General features: G+C 31.8%; 1 protein-coding gene across 1 annotated transcript in view; it reads left to right on the top strand.

Annotated features, from left to right (window-relative positions):
* LOC125068797 (connectin-like) overlaps positions 1-16,586 on the top strand; it is an 85,366-nt gene extending 68,780 nt beyond the window's left edge. The window contains exons 2-3 of the mRNA XM_047678112.1: positions 14,080-15,144; positions 16,024-16,586. Of these exons, the coding sequence (XP_047534068.1) occupies positions 14,091-15,144; positions 16,024-16,523 (1,554 nt within the window). The 5' untranslated portion in view covers positions 14,080-14,090 and the 3' untranslated portion in view covers positions 16,524-16,586. The remainder of the gene's footprint in view (positions 1-14,079; positions 15,145-16,023) is intronic.
* Positions 16,587-17,906: the final 1,320 nt, after the last annotated feature.

Below are 17,906 nucleotides of genomic sequence, written 5' to 3'. Positions count from 1 at the left end.
GGCAAGTGCTCTCATTTTAGTTGTACCTGTATTATTGGGTTCGGTCGTTTTAGTGTGAATTATTTTCAATTTGTGGTTCGATTTAATGGTAAATGACAAATTAGATACTTTTGTGTTCAAAGACTGGTTTATTTTTAATATTATTAAAATTGAATACATAAATTGTATAATATTTAACAATGTTTTTATTTGAGCTGTGCCATATAGTATGTTTTTTTTTAATATTGTATATTGAAAACGAGTTGAGATATTCCAGAATACGTAAATCTTAACCGTGGAGTGCGGTTTTTAAATCTTATGGCACCGTTGTACTTCAATTTGTTAAATTTGTGTAATCATGTGTTCGGTGGTAAAGGTAAATATCGTAAATAAAACGGCGTACGTCAGATTTATATCCGTCACACATTTTACCAACCAGCATCGTAATTGCGTGTTGGAATAAGTTCCATGTCTTCTTCTCAAAAAAGAGAGTTTTTCTTAAGCTCAATAGTGGGGCATGTATCACAGGATATGCTTTGATAATTTCAGGCTTGTATCTGACCCCTAAGGTTGAAGTGAAAACAGTAATATTCGCTGATTAAACTAAGCATTTTTTAGCATAAAAAATATATATATATGAAAACTCCCATTTCCGACCTTTAAATATACTAAATAGGTCTTAATTAGATTCATAATTAAGTCCGATGCTTCAATTATGGTATATTTTTCAAAGATACGGTGTCTTAAATTTTATTTAAATATTTTAGATTTAATTTAACGTGGACACGTTGCACTTATTAATACGCACATATAAATACATACATACGTAGCTATTAAACATTCATACATAAACTAACCTACACATATACGTCGTTATTAAATGTTAAGCCACACACACATAGATAAAGTGGTTATTATAGACTTAATATTACAATCGCTCACTTGGTTTATAATTTGATATCATTTTAAAATGAAGTTACTCTGCAATTTATAAATATATTATAATAATACACCAATACCAAGCCAAGATGGATCAGTAGTGTATAAAAATTATATTGTTTGTCGTAAAACATCCGCGCAAAGTAAGCTTATTAAGTTTTCTTTTAAAAAATAAATTATTTTCTTACCAGTTCATATTAAACAAGAAAAGCTTAGCGTAAGTCGTACTTTTATATGTAAGATGTTCCGTACATAATTTTATTTTTTAAACTTTAACTGTTAAAATTAAAATAGTGTTTTGAAACATTATAAGTTATTTCACTTAAAAGGCTTACTAGGTCAAGAAGACGATTGAATGTGATTTAAATCACCACAGTCACCTTATTAAATAATCGTCGTTTTTCTATTAACATTTGATGATACCATTATATTGTATTAAGTATTCATATACACGGATATTTAATTTTAACTTGATAGAGAATCACACCAAACTGGATAGTTCAAAAAATAAATATTGTAATATTGGAGAAGATATTTAGCAGCAGATAAAATGAGTTATATAATAATCAATACGAGCACGAATGGTTCTTATAATATACCACATATAACACCATAGGTACTAATTTTGTATACAGAACTACTTTAATTTTAAAATATCTGGTTGTTACATTATTTTTTTTTTGTTTAAATAAATATTAGACAACATCACATACATTACTCTGATCCCAATGTAAGTAGCTAAAGCACCTGTGTTATGGAAATCAGAAGTAACGACGGTACCACAAACACCCAGACCCAAGACAACGTAGAAAACTAATGAACTTTTTCTGCATCGACTCGGACGGGAATCGAACCCGGGACCTCGGAGTGGCGTACCCATGAAAACCAGTGTACACACTATTCGACCACGAAGGTCGTCAAACATATGCATATGGTACGAATGTTACAAAATATCAACATAGTATAAAACAAAGTCCCTTCCTGTACGCTTAGATCTTTCAAGCTACGCAATATTTAATGCGGTTTTCATAGTTAAACAAAGTTATTCAAGAGTAACGTTATAAACATGATACATACATACTAAAGAAGAGAAAAGCAGAGAATTTTAAATTACCTGGCTATAAAAAAACAAGAATTTTTCCTTTTTGTTGTTCAATCTAAAAGTTGTACATGTAGGTAGGGTTCTTGGTGGTAGGGTTTTGGGCAAGCCCGTCTGGGTAGGTACCATCCATTCATCAGATATTCTACCGCCAAATAACAGAACTCTCTATTGTTGAATTAAGAAGGGTGAGTGTGCCATTGAAATCACAGGCACAAGTGACATAACATCTTAGTTTCCAAGGTGATGTAAGGAATGGTTAATATTTCTTACAGCGCCTTTGTCTATGGGCGATGGTGACCACTTACCATCAGGTAGCCCATGTGCTCGTCCGCCAACCAATGCCATAAAAAAAATTCTAGGAAGCCGGCACAGCTGAAATTTTAGCGTGATATCAAGCAATATTATAAAAGAAAAGACGAGATTTCCTCATACCACTGCGGAACCCTAAAACTTGCAAGAAAATAGCTCGAATAACTCTAGCCTGTTAATCCGCTTAGCTACATCTTAGATTAAACGTTGTAATACTTTGTTCGAACGAATGAAATAAGTCTCTGTAATACCATTTCCCCAGTGGTTTTTATGCTTCAGTGAATATTTTAATGTTTAATACTTAACCTAAAATCTAGCGTGTTATTAAGCCTTGGTTTTAAAGGGAGTGTTTGTTTAATGTATGTCATTTAGTTTTATTACTCGTTCTATGTGAAATACGTTTTTGTTATTTATTTTTTCATTGCATTGGAATTTATTTGCTTGAAGATATTAACATGCTTTGGTGCAGAGGATTGTTATAGGATTTATTATGATAATTAATTTATTCTGATTCTGATAGACAAACAGATACTGATATGGCAAGAAACGTAAATCGAAAACCAGAACTGAACTCTGGTAACTGGAATATACACGTATAAAGTTACCTACAAATTCACTTTTAAATTTATAATTGATATATGCATTTTTATATGCATATTCTACCGCCAAACAGCAGTAATCAGTAATGTCGTGTTTCGGTATGAAGGATGAATGAGCCAGTGTAACTACAGGTACAAGGTACATAACATCTTAGTTCTCAAGATTGGTGGCGCATTGGTGGTGTAAGGAATGGTTAATATTTCTTACAGCACCATTGAATATGAGCGGTGGTGACCACTTACCATCACGTGGCCCATTTGCTCATCCACCTACTTATATCATAAAAAGCACTTTTGATTCGTCATGTTACCGTGTTAATTTTAATTTAAAGCTACCACCGGTTCCGAAAGTAGATTCTAGCGAGAAAAAACTTAGTAGTTTTACCATTTTAATTGTAGAGGATATCAGTAAAGTACAATTAAATTTATATTTATTCTGCTTAGAAATCAATAAATACTCAGTTCACGCTTTTATATCTTTAATATAAACTTTTATTGATAATATGCCTCAGGTATTTATCGATTTAAGTTTTTTAATAGGCCAAGTTTAAAATAGCTGTGGAATCTTATTATAGAAACGAAAACCTAACTGGTGTCCTGCTTATGTGACTATAGTAATAATTGCAATGGCGATCGGCTCAACGGAATATAATTTATAGTTCTATGGTGCCATCTAGCGGCGAGAGCCATAACGAAGCTGATAGTATAAAAATCTTCTTTGTAAAAAACAGACATATATGCCAACTTTCACAGTGATTGGAAAAAGGTGTAAAAGATGTTAAAGTCTAATAATATCAAATAGATATAATAATTTCTATTTCCAAATATATATATATTTATAGACGATATAGTATGTTCCGTCGTAGGTGGAGTTAATGTCCGTGAATGTGCACACTCCGTTATCGTCTGTAGTTTAATAGAAAAGTTTATTATTGTCTTAATTAAATTTATATTAAGAACAAACTATCTCCGTGCGCTGGAACTTTTGACAAGATAAAATTCTCAACTATCGCTTGGAATCTCTTTTATTTATCAAGATAATTTTATCTATCATATAAAGATCAACTTACATAGTATTTACTTTTTTAGCATTTTTAGCATTAGCAGCCCGTAAATGTCCCACTGCTGGGATAAAGGCCTCCTCTCCCTCTGAGGAGAAGGTTTTGGAGCATATTCCACCACGCTGCTCCAATGCGGGTTGGCGGAATACACATGTGGCAGAATTTCATTGAAATTAGACACATGCAGGTTTCCTCACGATGTTTTCCTTCACCGCCGAGCACGAGATGAATTATAAACACAAATTAAGCACATGAAAATTCAGTGGTGCCTGCCTGGGCTTGAACCCGAAATCATCGGTTAAGATGCACGCGTTCAAACCACTGGGCCATCTCGGCTAGTATATATTAGTATTTACTTATTGACTTGAATTTAACATACTTAGTAATTACTTATTGACTTGATTTTTTTATATAAAACCTGGTCACGCATTGTGCATACCCGTCCAATTGGATGTAGTATCCACTCATATAATAATTAATCTTCGAACATAAATGCTTGAGTTGCTGCGTGTTATTATAGGGTGAGGAAGCCAGGAATAAAATAAATATATAATAAATAATAATAAAGAGTGATTTATACTTTTTATTGTAACCATTTTCACCCCTTTTCTGACCGACATAAAAGGTCGATTCATTTCTGAAACATTTTTTTTTATATATACGAGTATATGTAGGTTGGCGGACGAGCAAATGGGAGCGTCTCCTTTATGCGCCACCAACTTTTGGAACTAAGATGTTATGTCCCTTGTACCTGTAGTTACATTGTTACACCCTTTAAGCCGAAACACAACAATACTAAGTACTGTTGTTTGGCGGTAGAATATCTGATGAGTTAATGGTACCTACCCAGACGGGCTAGCACAAAGTAAATTACAAAAATCTATTTCTTTTCTATAACGCACTCGGTTAATTAAGAGCCGAGACGGCCCAGTGGTTAGAACGCGTGCATCTTAACCGATGTTTTCGGGTTCAAACCCAGGCAGGCACCACTAAATTTTCATGTGCTTAATTTGCGCTTATAATTCATCTCGTGCTCGGCGGTGAAGGAAAACATCGTGAGGAAACCTTCATGTGTCTAATTTCAACGAAATTCTGCCACATGTGTATTCCGCCAACCCGCATTGGAGCAGCGTGGTGGAATATGCTCTAAACCTTCTCCTCAAAGGGAGAGGAGGCCTTTGACCCAGCAGTGGGAAAATTTACAGGCTGCTAATGCTAAAAAAAAAACTCGGTTAATCAGTAGTGAGTCAACCAGTGTATTTAATAAGATTGGTCAAACACGCTATCGGTGTGTAAGGAATGTTTTATCTTAAATATTAAATAAATAAGTATTGGACAACATAACATACATTACTCTGATCCCAATGTAAGTAGCTAAAGCACTTGTGTTATGGAAAATCAGAAGTAACGACGGTACCACAAACACCCAGACCCAATACAACATAGAAAACTAATGATCTTTTTCTACATCGACTTGGTCGGGAATCGAACCCGGAACCTCGGAGTGGCGTACCCATGAAAACCGGTGTACACACTACTCGACCACGGAGGTCGTCATATTTCCTAAAAGGCAACGTCTTTGAGCCAAAATACATAGTAATTAGCAGGAAACAAAGCCATCTGAATAACTGGGCTATATATATTTAAAAGGAGTTCCATTTAAGGATTAAAATGTAAATTATTTATTTGACCAAATTAAAAAAGAAACAAAATACTTAAAAACTAATGATCAAATATGAAAAATGAACTCAAAACATTTTTATAAGAATACGTCCAAAATAAATTTGGCTCGTGCAGTTAAGGCAAATTTTAAATTCAGGTAACCCGTAATTCCTATAAATCGTTGTGATCTGATTGAGTTATCAGTAAAGTTTGGACAAGGGTAATAGAGAGACCATTCCCAGGAAAATTCATTAAATCTCATCGAATTTACACCCGGGCCTTGCTCCGAATCGTAATGTGCCGGGGTTGAAAAAGTTTTGCGGTTGCGGGTTTATTTTACGACGATGCCTTGAATTGAAGACTTTATATATATTCATTACATGATTTTTAATAAATAATAGTCGTACTATTTTTACAAAGCAGAAAATGAATTTTTATACAGTTTTTAATAGGAACATAACAAAAAAAATCTTCCAAGAAGACGACAAGCTCGAAGTCCAGCGAAGATCTGCTGATGTTTAGTAAAAATATAAAACAACGCCACAATTTATAAAAATAAAATGTAAAAAAAAGGCACGGGCAACTGTGAGCCCGTGAATGTTGTATTTTAAATAAAAAAAATACGAACATAAATGAAACAGATATAAAAATAATGTTAAAAGAGATCTAAGTATAAAAGGCATGCTTATCCCTGAAAGAGATTCCTTGAAAAAGATAGTTCTTGCAGGAATGAAAAAATATGGATAGATAAGTAAAATCATATAAATACATAAAATTATATAATGGGTGCTTCCGATATGTTGGGGGTACCATTGTACTTGTACAGTCTTCCTGGAACATGTTGAGTCTTCGGCGACAATTATAGTGATTGAATAGAGAACATTTAATGGTAATCGGATTATACACACTTACCTACTAAAAAAAATTATCACTATTATTTAATAATATTAGTAAGTTAGCGCTTTAACGACCCGCATACTGGCGGATGAACCAAACTAACGGCAAAAAGTAGGCCAATATAAATTCTGCCAACTAACTATTCTCAGAGTGTTATGAGAGACACTGCGATGTATCCAAAAGCACGATAAGGTTAAACAATGAAGACATGGTTGTCTAGGAGATAACAAACACTCATTCTTTTCATGTATGCCATTAGATCGAAAAAGAAATTCTCAGAATACCGGCAACATTTGGCCAAGACCACAACCAAGATTTGTTGGCCCACATTAGCCAGTTTTCCGTTTACTGACTTTTTACCATACACAATTGTGATGTCGTCAAATATTATATTTCAAATTATAATGTATATATAAATTTATAAAAAAGTAAATACAACGAACACATAATTCCAAATTTATATGGATTAAAAACTCATTAGGATTACTCGAATCTACCTTAAAACAAACTCAATTATGTTCTGAAATGTCCATGCAACGAAGTAAGCTCTCAGACGGATTTATACGACTGTATTTTTATATGTAATGAATTTATTAAAAAAGCAGAATACGTGAAATGTTTTATCTACAAACGAAATTATAGTAGATTAAAAAATACAATCCAATTTATATTCTTAGCGAACTTGACAAGTTCTTTTGTATAATTATGGTCCTGGATAGCTTCGATTGTAAAACAATTTCATTTTTTTATAGCTATTGGTTACAAAAGCAAGTTATAGTATTCTGCTTAAAATTAAATGACGACTCTAAAAGTAACTGATTGGGTATCGTAAATATATAAATATTGTTTTTCAGTTTATATTTTAAGTATAAATTTTAACAATGACAATATTTGGGCGGTGGTACTTACCTACCAAGCCCATTTGACAGTGTAGACCTATAAAAAAATACACAACATAAATATTTGAAACAAAAAAGTTTCATTAAAAAACAATGAAATGCCAGAACAATTATTAAATAATTAACGTCAATTGTTTTAATTAACAATACATTTTAATCCGTATCATATTCGAAGCGAATTGAAGTAAAACTAATGTTTAAATACTCACTCACTCTGGTGCTATGCGAGATCAATAGAAACAACTTTATGTAAATATACAAATCATCAGTGAAAGGGAAGAAATATTTGGGAAATAAGATTTCAAGTTAAAACTCTAACCTAAATTTTCCAAATGTACCATTTTGGTGCTTAAGCTTTTCCTAAGCTAACAATTGGTAAGTGAACACCGCCCGTAGACTTCGGTGTTGTGACTATATAAACTATTTCTTACATCGCCAATTCACAACAAATCGTGGAAGCTAAGATGTTATGTCCCTTGTGCTTCTAGTTGTACTACGTTAGTCAACCGACCAACTTCGAGCCTTATAAGCAACACATAAATGAATACAATACTTTTTTTTAAATCGTTTATTTGAACACAATCCTTAGTAATGCAAATTTATAGATGAGTATTAAAAATGTATAATTATATGTGCGTATGGACAAAGATGACCTTTGCCGTCAGACGTTCACAATGTCCTTTTTATATACGGATATATTTATATTTATATATTTTGCACTTTACATAACAAATTTTAAAATGTAAACATGAGCTTCTAAAGTAAAGCAAATAATATTCAAAAATTCAAGCGTAAAGTCGAATACACATCCATATTGAAATTAAACTTTATAAAAAAGAGTGACCCTCACACCGAAGAGATCTCGTACCACGAGTGCATGAATAAATCAACCGAACCCGACCGTTATCGTTTCTTAAATATTATCGCAAATTGTCTGTCCCGTTCTAAACGATCCTCTGGGAGGTGATAAGTTGAGACAAAAAACGTCATGCCCAGTGCGTTCGTTTAAGCGCCAAATCTTGATAAAAGGGTCCAAAGGTCCCTAGATATACAAGATTTATTGTTGTAAATCTCTCGAGTTGAAAATTTATCTTTGGAACACTTACAAAACTAACAGTTGTTATTTTATTCTTATTGTTGGTGTCACTGGCATCGGTGTTGTGTGTGATTTAGTATTTGGTAAATTTTAAGCTATTGTTGGTTACAGATACTCTTTCGTGTGTTGAATCCATTGTTGACATTTGTACTCTGAAATGTTTTTTGCATTTCCTCTTCAAAGAGTATTTACTTTTTAATTATAAACTGCTGCAGTGCTTATCGACCGTTGTTTTTTCTATATTTGAATTAGAAGTAAAGAAAGTTAGATCGTGTGACAAATAAAAAAGGTTATAAAATTAAGTTATTTGAGTTTATCTAATTATATTTACACGAAGCAATATTTTTATTTTGATTTTTATAAATCTAATTTATATATTTTTTAACTGAAATAGTTAAAAAGTATCTCTGTATAAAATTAAATTAAACTTGAAATTGAAATATTTTGATTGTTATACTAACTAACGAGAATAAAATAAATATCATGTCTCGTTGAAAAATATATAGGATTGTTGGTAAAAAGTAGAATAATGGAACAAAACTGTAAAGTTTTGGAGCACTAACTTTTAAATATCCACTTAACCCGGTGCTACAAGACAGCTCAGAAGCTAAACACTAAAATATACAAGACATAAATAGGTTCATATATTTGAATAAGAAGCTGCAACATGCGAATATTACGGTACGGTGTGACAGGAGGCCATTATATAAAGGAAAGAATTCGACTTTAGCTTCCGTGTGGAATTTGCATTAAGCTCATTTCACAGTGTAAAAGAACAAAGGCCTTTGATTATATTGAGTAAAAAGTTTAAAAAATCATTATTTTCGTATTAAAACAAATGCAGTTTTAAAAACGTAAACGCATTAAATTTAAAAACGTATAATGTGTAATAATTTATGAAATAATACAAAAATCTATGTTTTTTTTTCTCACTTGAACTACTCGTTTACGTATATTCTACATACAACATAACAGCTCTGAACTCACCGAAATACCTACTAAAAAACCAGCGGCACCATGTTTCTCTATTCGGAGGACGTCAAGGAATCGCATGTGCACAATACGATTTCCAGCATGATGAGCGCCATGATCAGCAACGAGACAACCCAGTACGGCTACCTCGCAAGAAGCGTAGCCACCATCCACGACAGCGTACAGTATCTACGTATTGCTCTCGCTGCAATCTTACTCACTCATCATCTCACAATCATCTCACTTAAATCTTAGCGTTTATTTTACTATACTATAAATTGTTTTAGGTAGTGAAACAGTGGTACATATTTGCGTTGTATGAAGATTGAAAGTTGTTTTTAATATGTATTTTATATATGTAGATGTAAATTTGGCCACATATTGTTAGAAATCGCTTCGTAGTCGACTCGTGAATGTTGAACGCCCGCTTACGGCGCTATTCATACGTATATCCTTCAAATGTTATAATTATGGTCACCCACTGGGTTTTATATTAAATATAAATTTTTAAATATCGCTCTATTCTATGTCCATAAAATTTAACCATTCTTCTTTTCTTTAAAGTTTTAACATCCGCGAAATATGCTCAATATGGTTATACAAAGTTTGGGTCTATACGTATTAATAATATACATAGGTATTTATGTATGTATATATCGTATATCATTTCCTGATATATCACGATCTTTTTCTGTTTGATTCGAGTTTGTTCATATAAAATATATCTGATATTGAAGGGAATATCTCTACGGTTGTTAAGTGTTCACTACCGTCTTAACGCTACAGTGGAACTAAACCTTGCGTCCCTTATGCCTATTTGCCACTGGTTCGCTCACCCCTGAAACTGGAACGTTGCAATACAAGTTATTGCCACTTTGTGGTAGACTAATTAATCAACGGACGTATTCAAAGCCCTACCAAGTGTAAGTACCGAAGAAAATCCATAAAACCGGTATTGTGACCACTATGTGTGTAAATGTCATTTTATCTTTGTGAAAAGTTTTCCAGCTCGACACAATAACTCGTTTTAAAATAAAGCTACATTCAATTCATTTATTTGTCACATAAATTTCAACCATTGTTAATCCAGTCGTCCACAAGATCAGATAGTATGACGCGGCCTTATTCGGGCTTGCTTTGAATTTCAAATATATACAAACGCATGTTTCATAACGACGCTTATCTCCTTCCATTCTACATATTACGATGAACCTAATAACTTTTGTGTATGACAACTTTGTTACGATACGTGGATAGTTATTTAGTAATATTATATATTAATTGAAAAATTTGGATCAAGTTAAGAACACTTGCCTGTATATGTTTGATGTTTGTATATATTTATGCTTTTGGTAGCTATTCCAAAACACTGCCCCAATGCGGGTCATTGGATAAATATGTGGTAGATTTTCATTCGACGCGTGCAAGTTTCTGCGCCGCAACGCCGAACATGAGATAAATAATTAGATCACAGTAACAGCTTATAAAATTCTCAATAATCTCTCCCTTAGAGGAGAAGATTTAGAGCATATTCCACCACGCTGCTCCAATGCTGGTTGGTAGATACATTTGTGGCAGATAATTTGTTACAGTGGCCCAAATTGCAGTGCAGATGCACGCGTTCTAACCACTGGGCCATCTCGGTGATAATTAGATGAATAATAAATAAAAATATATACAAATTACCCACAGCTGTTTGTTGATATTGAAACTTCGTATGAAACATTTTCTCGGCTCATAATTTGAAATTCAGAATAATCAACTAAAAGACCATCTCTTAAATATAAGATTTTACTACCGTTTACCCTTTTACCCTTTCCTTGATACTCTAAAAATAGTTTGTCTGGAAGAGATCGCTGTTAACGATACGGCCTTTGCATACTTTGTACTTATTATTACTTTGAAGTAAGTTGAGTTTTAAATACCGCGTACAATAAAAAATCATATAAAATATTTTTAGATTATCGACATTAAATATTCCTTGTAATATTTAATGTGTGTATCTTTTCGAAGCCGACTGTACATAATGCATAAATTTACATAATACGTGATAAATAACGTGACGCACTGACATAGATAATTTCCAAATCAATAGTTATTATTCATAGCTCATAAATTTGATCGTTAATTCTGTAATCGCGGATTATTGTTCAACAAATACTTATAAAGGCCCAACGTAAATATGATCAAAGCGAATTTCGTCTTGAAATATAATATATTTATAAATGAGGCACGTCCATATATAAACATAGTCAAATTTTGTGTCAGAGAACATTAGAGCGTTAGAAAGAGTAACGTCATTCTCCAATCCGGTTTCGTAATTTGCCCCTTTCGCGCCCAATGAAGTTCCATTGAAACGAATGAACGAAGCGGATCTAATATATTCTTGTGATAATAGAGACATATTTTTTTAACAAATATATTTTGTAAGGTATAAAAACAATAAATTCACACTTACAATCACAGATTATATTAATTAATATGGATAGATTTTCGTTTGATTATTTTAATATAAGGAGAATTAGTGTAACTTTCCGAACGTCATACGTCAAGGCTGTCAGATTGCTTTTAAATTCATTCTTGTTTGGGGGGAGGCAGTGCGAAATACGGACAGGCGTATCATTGTTATACTATTTTTGTAATAATATTAATAAACCAGAAATAAATTATTTTGTTATTAATTATTATTGTTTATATTGACGACCTTTGTGGTCCAGTAGTGTGTACACCGGTTTTCATGGGTACGCCACTCGGGTTCGATTCCCGGCCGAGTCGATGTAGAAAAAGTTCATTAGTTTTCTATGTCGTCTTGGGTCTGGTTGTTTGTGGTATCGTAGTTACTTCTGATTTTCCATGACACAAGTGCTTTAGCTACTCACATTTGGATCAGAGTTATGTATGTGATGTTGTCCAATATTTATTATTAAAACACTTAAATCTTAAAAAAATAATATTCAACAGATTAAAATGGGAGAAGTTATAATAAATTTATTAAAAGTATTTTTTTTTTGTTTATAATACATGAAATATTTATTATGGATTTGCTAGTGGGTCATCTAAAATGGAAATCAATCACTACCGCCTACCGCCTATTATCGATATTACCACAGTGAGAAATTCCTTATACCGCCAATGCACCACCAACCTTGGCAATTAACTTGTAATGTAACTCACTCTTTAAACCGGCACACAATAATACTAAATCTGACGGTAGAATATAATACGATAAGCGGGTGGTGCCTACTCAGGCGGTTGCACAAACAACTACCACCAATAAATAGTACTAGAAGAACTTAACATTTTTTTAGTTAATATTCTGCAGCATATGAACCAGTACATTGATATTACCGAAAACCCAAAATAATTCAAGACTGAATTTAAATATACAAATTTTGCTAGCATTCTTGCCACCATTCCACGCGGTCAAGATTTATACAGTAACTTTTTTTATATTCAATTGTGTAAATAATAAAATTGACAAAAAAAACCGCTTAGTAACTTTCGTCGTCTTCTCAGGTCTGGGTATTTTCTTTTCCGAACAGGTGGTAGTGTTTCATTTGACTATCTATAAGTAAGTGTAATACTTCTATGTTGAATAAGGGAATTTGAGTTTGAATGTTAATGATTCATATGTAAATACATGTTTTTATTTTGGTAATATACAATTAAAAAATATAATATCCTTGAAACTACTCGTGATGATGAGAGCAGTACTGAATTAAGATTTTAATAACCTTGAATAACTTTTGGAAAATAATTAAAATTAAATATTTCGTAAGATAGAATAGATAATTTCCTAGTATTGATTTAATATGAACTATTTATAGGATGTAGTAGGATTTATTTGCTGTCATAAATCGCTTTAAGAGACAAAATTCTTGGTATTTAAAAATTGAAATATTATTAGCCAGGCCCGGGGATAAGTCCGTCATGCTCCCGTCGCCTACTTCCTTGTATGTGCTTGGTACTATGTAGACTGCGTATAACATTAATAATAAAAAAAATATATATATTTTTAATCTCATATTAACGTCGTCGTCACCCGTATGTAAAGTTTAATCAAAGCTATCATTCGTAATTACCAGGCAACAATAAAATCGAGGAGTTCTTTTTGTAATTAACTCCAGCCATAGTAGTATTAAGCTACCCTCTCATTTTGTATTCATTACAGGCCTGAATTTCTGTAAATAGGTCAAATTATATGTTTCAATAAATTATTGAATTTCATTTCTGCTTAAATTTTTTATTATAAAGGCATATTTAAAAATGGAACAATGTTTTAATTATTCGTTTTTTTTTTTGTTCAATTAAATCAGCTACAGAATATTTAATTAAGCTTGAGATGTTTTTGTTTGAAAACTGTACGTTAATATTTCGTCATACTCGATGTTTATATAACAGTAAATTGAATTTATTCTTAATTCACAAAAATAATGTATTTTTCTTTTATTTTTCTAATATTCGAATTTGGTTAAGTCAATGTATTAATTAAAAGAAATATTAAATACGTACAACAATTTTGTTACGATCAGTATTTTTAATAGATTTTTTTATTTTGTTTCAGATAAAAAGAAGATGGAGCGAAGAATAGCCAGGATAATGTACATCCTAATAATATTCGCGCTAGTAAATGAAATGTCGATCGCCGTTCAAGCGAAAGATAACAATAAGAGGCGTAGTAAAGAAAAGATGGGAGGATTCCACAAGAATATCTGTGACATAACCGATCGTGATTCTAAAGTCCATTGCTACTGTGAGAATACGAGAGAACCTAGAAATGCAACGAAGGCCGAATGCTGGGTATTCAATGGCGGTATACCCCGTGACGACCTCATCTGGCAAAGTTTCGCCTCCCAACCAACTTTGCAAACTTTATCTTTTAACGTTCGTGTCGATGGCGCGCTAGGCTACGTGCCGACCAAAGCGCTTCAGTACTTACAAAGACTTAAATCTATAAATATCAAGTATGGTAACATAGTTGACGTTAGCTCTCACGCGTTCGCCAATTTAACTAATTTGAAAGAGGTATCAATTTCACAAAATCAGATTGAAACTTTGCAACAATATGCATTCGCCTACCTTCCTAATTTAACTGTGGTTAATTTAGAAGAAAATATGATATTAGAAATTGGGAGGGACTCGTTCTTTGACGTTCCGAAATTGCAAAAACTTGTATTTACAAAAAATAATATATCGACAATTAGTAACGGGGCATTTCAACATGCATTCAATTTGTTAGAATTGGACCTCAACAAAAACAACATATTCCATCTGAACCGTCACACGTTTGATGGATTGGCTAACTTAAGGAAATTGGATCTCAGACGTAACCGAATTTACAACCTGACCGAATTCACGTTCGCCGAATTGTGGAATTTACAAGAGTTGCTTTTGGGAAAGAACGAATTAAAATATATATCAGAGAGAGCGTTCGATGGTTTATCCCAACTCCGTAAATTGTCCCTCGATGACAATAAACTGGCGTCGCTTCCCTCCGGTTTATTCGAGGGCGTAAGGGGTCTCAGCTCCCTAGATTTGCGTTCCAACGAACTACACGCTTTAACTTTCGACAACATCAAGCCCATATTGGATAATTTGAAGCCTTCAGGCAGCAATTTGCTACTCGAAGGTAATAATGAATATTTAATACTTACTCTTAGTAGCCTATGATGAGCTTAAAGAACATTTTGAATGTTTAACGAGGAGAAATAGACATTTCAGGACAACTTTGATATACTTAATAGTTTGTTCGCTTACGATACCGCTGGGTGTTTTTGAGTCGCGTTGAACTATCTTTGCGATTATCACACTCATCCGAAAGTTTGCTGGCGTCGAATGTTCAGTAACACCACGCTTTCCCATCTCATAGAGATAAAATCTCGTACCTTATACGTTAATGACTCTGTTTTGCACGCGAGTTTCAAATTGTAATGTTAGTATTTTCTGTTATTATAGATGATTATCCTAATATTACATTTATGAATTTGAAAGTATTTATAGAAACTTATCCAGTAAATGAATATTTATATAAAATTTTTCTTAATATACATTTGAAAAATAATTTAATACTATTATACAATATTATATCTATGTCCATATTCGTATTCAATAGTGATTGAATTAATTTTAATGATATCCATCGATAGTTTAAAAGCTGTAACTCTTAAATACCTAATTTAAACCAAGAGTCAATGTAGATTCATAGTACGTAACTTTATTAATCAGCCCCCGATATATTTAGATTTACAAGCACTAATGTTATTATTTTAAGATTATGTAGTTTAATACACTTTAATTTCGTATCAATTGATTTATATAAATATACCTTTTATTATAATTGTTAACATATATCTTTAAGTAGAGCCAATATTGCAACTACTGCAGTAAAAAAAGCAACAATAAATTCCATACAAAGCCTTAAATTTATTTTGTTGATTAAAAATATTTCCTCAATAATACTTAAATTTTATGTTAAAATATATTTTAACTACATTTAAATAATTTACAGAGAATAACTTCGTTTGCGACTGCAGATTGCAATGGATGCATATATTACGGAACGAAACAAAAAGTCAGAATACAAAAGATTCGTTGGAAGGAGTGACGTGTAAAATGGATCCACCGATCGTTAGCTCCGCATACAACAAGATGCCAGACGTTATTACGAATGTAAACCAAAATTTATTACACGCTGATGCTACTTTAGATAAATTTACTAAAACAAATGAAACAGACAAGAAATTAGATGAGATAAAAGATATGGTAAATGAAATAAATGCTAAGAAAGGTGTTAAGAGAAATGTTTTGAAAATTCCACCCGAAACACTCCCGTGTCCTGCAGAAACGAGGAAAACAACCGAGACTCCACCATTCGTAGTAGATCCTGTGATTCCAATTCAAAATGAAATGAAGACGTTTAGATTTCAAGAGATGAATGCTGCTCATAACATGCCTTTTGTATTCGGCCTTATATTATGGAGTGTTTGTTTTGTGTTCTTCTTCACTTAGGTATTGTTAGACGATTCGACGATTCTAGTCATTATTGTAAGGGAGATACAGACTATTTTCAAATTAATTTCGAAATAGATAAACGCAATTTAAATTTAGTAATAGATCTCGTTTAAATACATTTTGGAAGTGAGATGAATTTTAAATATCGAACAACTCGTAATAAATCTTCGAATTACGAATTTAAATAGACATTAATACATAGAATTTAGTTCATTTAATACATAAATTATCGATCAACTTTTAAGAGAAAAAAAAATGCTTTATTGGTAAATTATTTTTTCTCCGAGCAATACTTTTTTAAGGTGAATTTATATTTGAATTGCGTTTATTATGTTCGTGCTAAATATTAAGATAATTATAAGCGAGCACAGATAATTAATACACATTGTATAATATTCACATAAATGTTGTATATTGTTGAGAGATTAGGATTAATTAGATTTAATTCATTTGTATGAATGTTTTTTTGTTTTTATTTAGCTTAAACTGTAATTTCGAGCACAATTTAAAAGTTGAAGAAAATTGAATCTCCTTGAATGTTAAGTAAATTCGTTCAAAATTTTTAAATGTAAAATTACATTGTTAATTAATAAACATAATCGTTCGTCATTTGATTGAAAGTGTAATATAAATAATTAAAAAAAAAAATATATACACATAAGTAAGCTTGCATTTCGTAATGTAAATATTACATAAATTTTAATCTTTTTTACATATTTAGAGTTAATGTATGATATTAATTTACTCATCAATTTCGGAACAAAAACATAATGCATAAAAGAAAGCAAAATTTTGCTCAAAATTAAAAAAAAAAAAATCTATAATGTATTAGTACCAAATCAAATAAGTTTAAATTCTCCCAATATTTCCAATAGCTATAAATATAGTAGGGTGACAATGTCATAGTATGTCTAGTCTTTTTTTTTTATTCAAAATGGCGTTGCGTCAATGATGATATTATATAGCAATAAGTCTTAAAGTTTATTAATTTAATTAGTATTTATGTGTAACACTGTATAAAACAATTTGACGAGCATTTTGTATGAGTACATTGACTGTGTAATTTTTTTACAAATGTTGTTTTATTTACCTTTCAATTTTTTTTTTAAGACTACCTTCCAATATATACTAATAAACAACATATCGTATACCAGAGAATTATTACAGCGTTTATAATCTGTGATGACAGGAACCTCGATAAATCTTCGTGTATTTATTTTGTATTGGCAAATAAAACTATTATTAAAAAAAAAACAAAAGAATGTAAACTGTCAGAATACAAATTTAATAATTGGTACAATATTAAATGCTTATAGGTTGACGTAAAATGAATATGGACCTTATTATTAAACACCAAATGCACCTTTTTGAATAAACTTT

This window comes from Vanessa atalanta, chromosome 14 (genome assembly GCF_905147765.1).
Source record: "Vanessa atalanta chromosome 14, ilVanAtal1.2, whole genome shotgun sequence".
NCBI classification, from domain to species: Eukaryota; Metazoa; Arthropoda; class Insecta; order Lepidoptera; family Nymphalidae; genus Vanessa; species Vanessa atalanta.
Note: the sequence above shows the minus strand (reverse complement) of the source record. Positions and strands in the feature narration are given on the sequence as shown.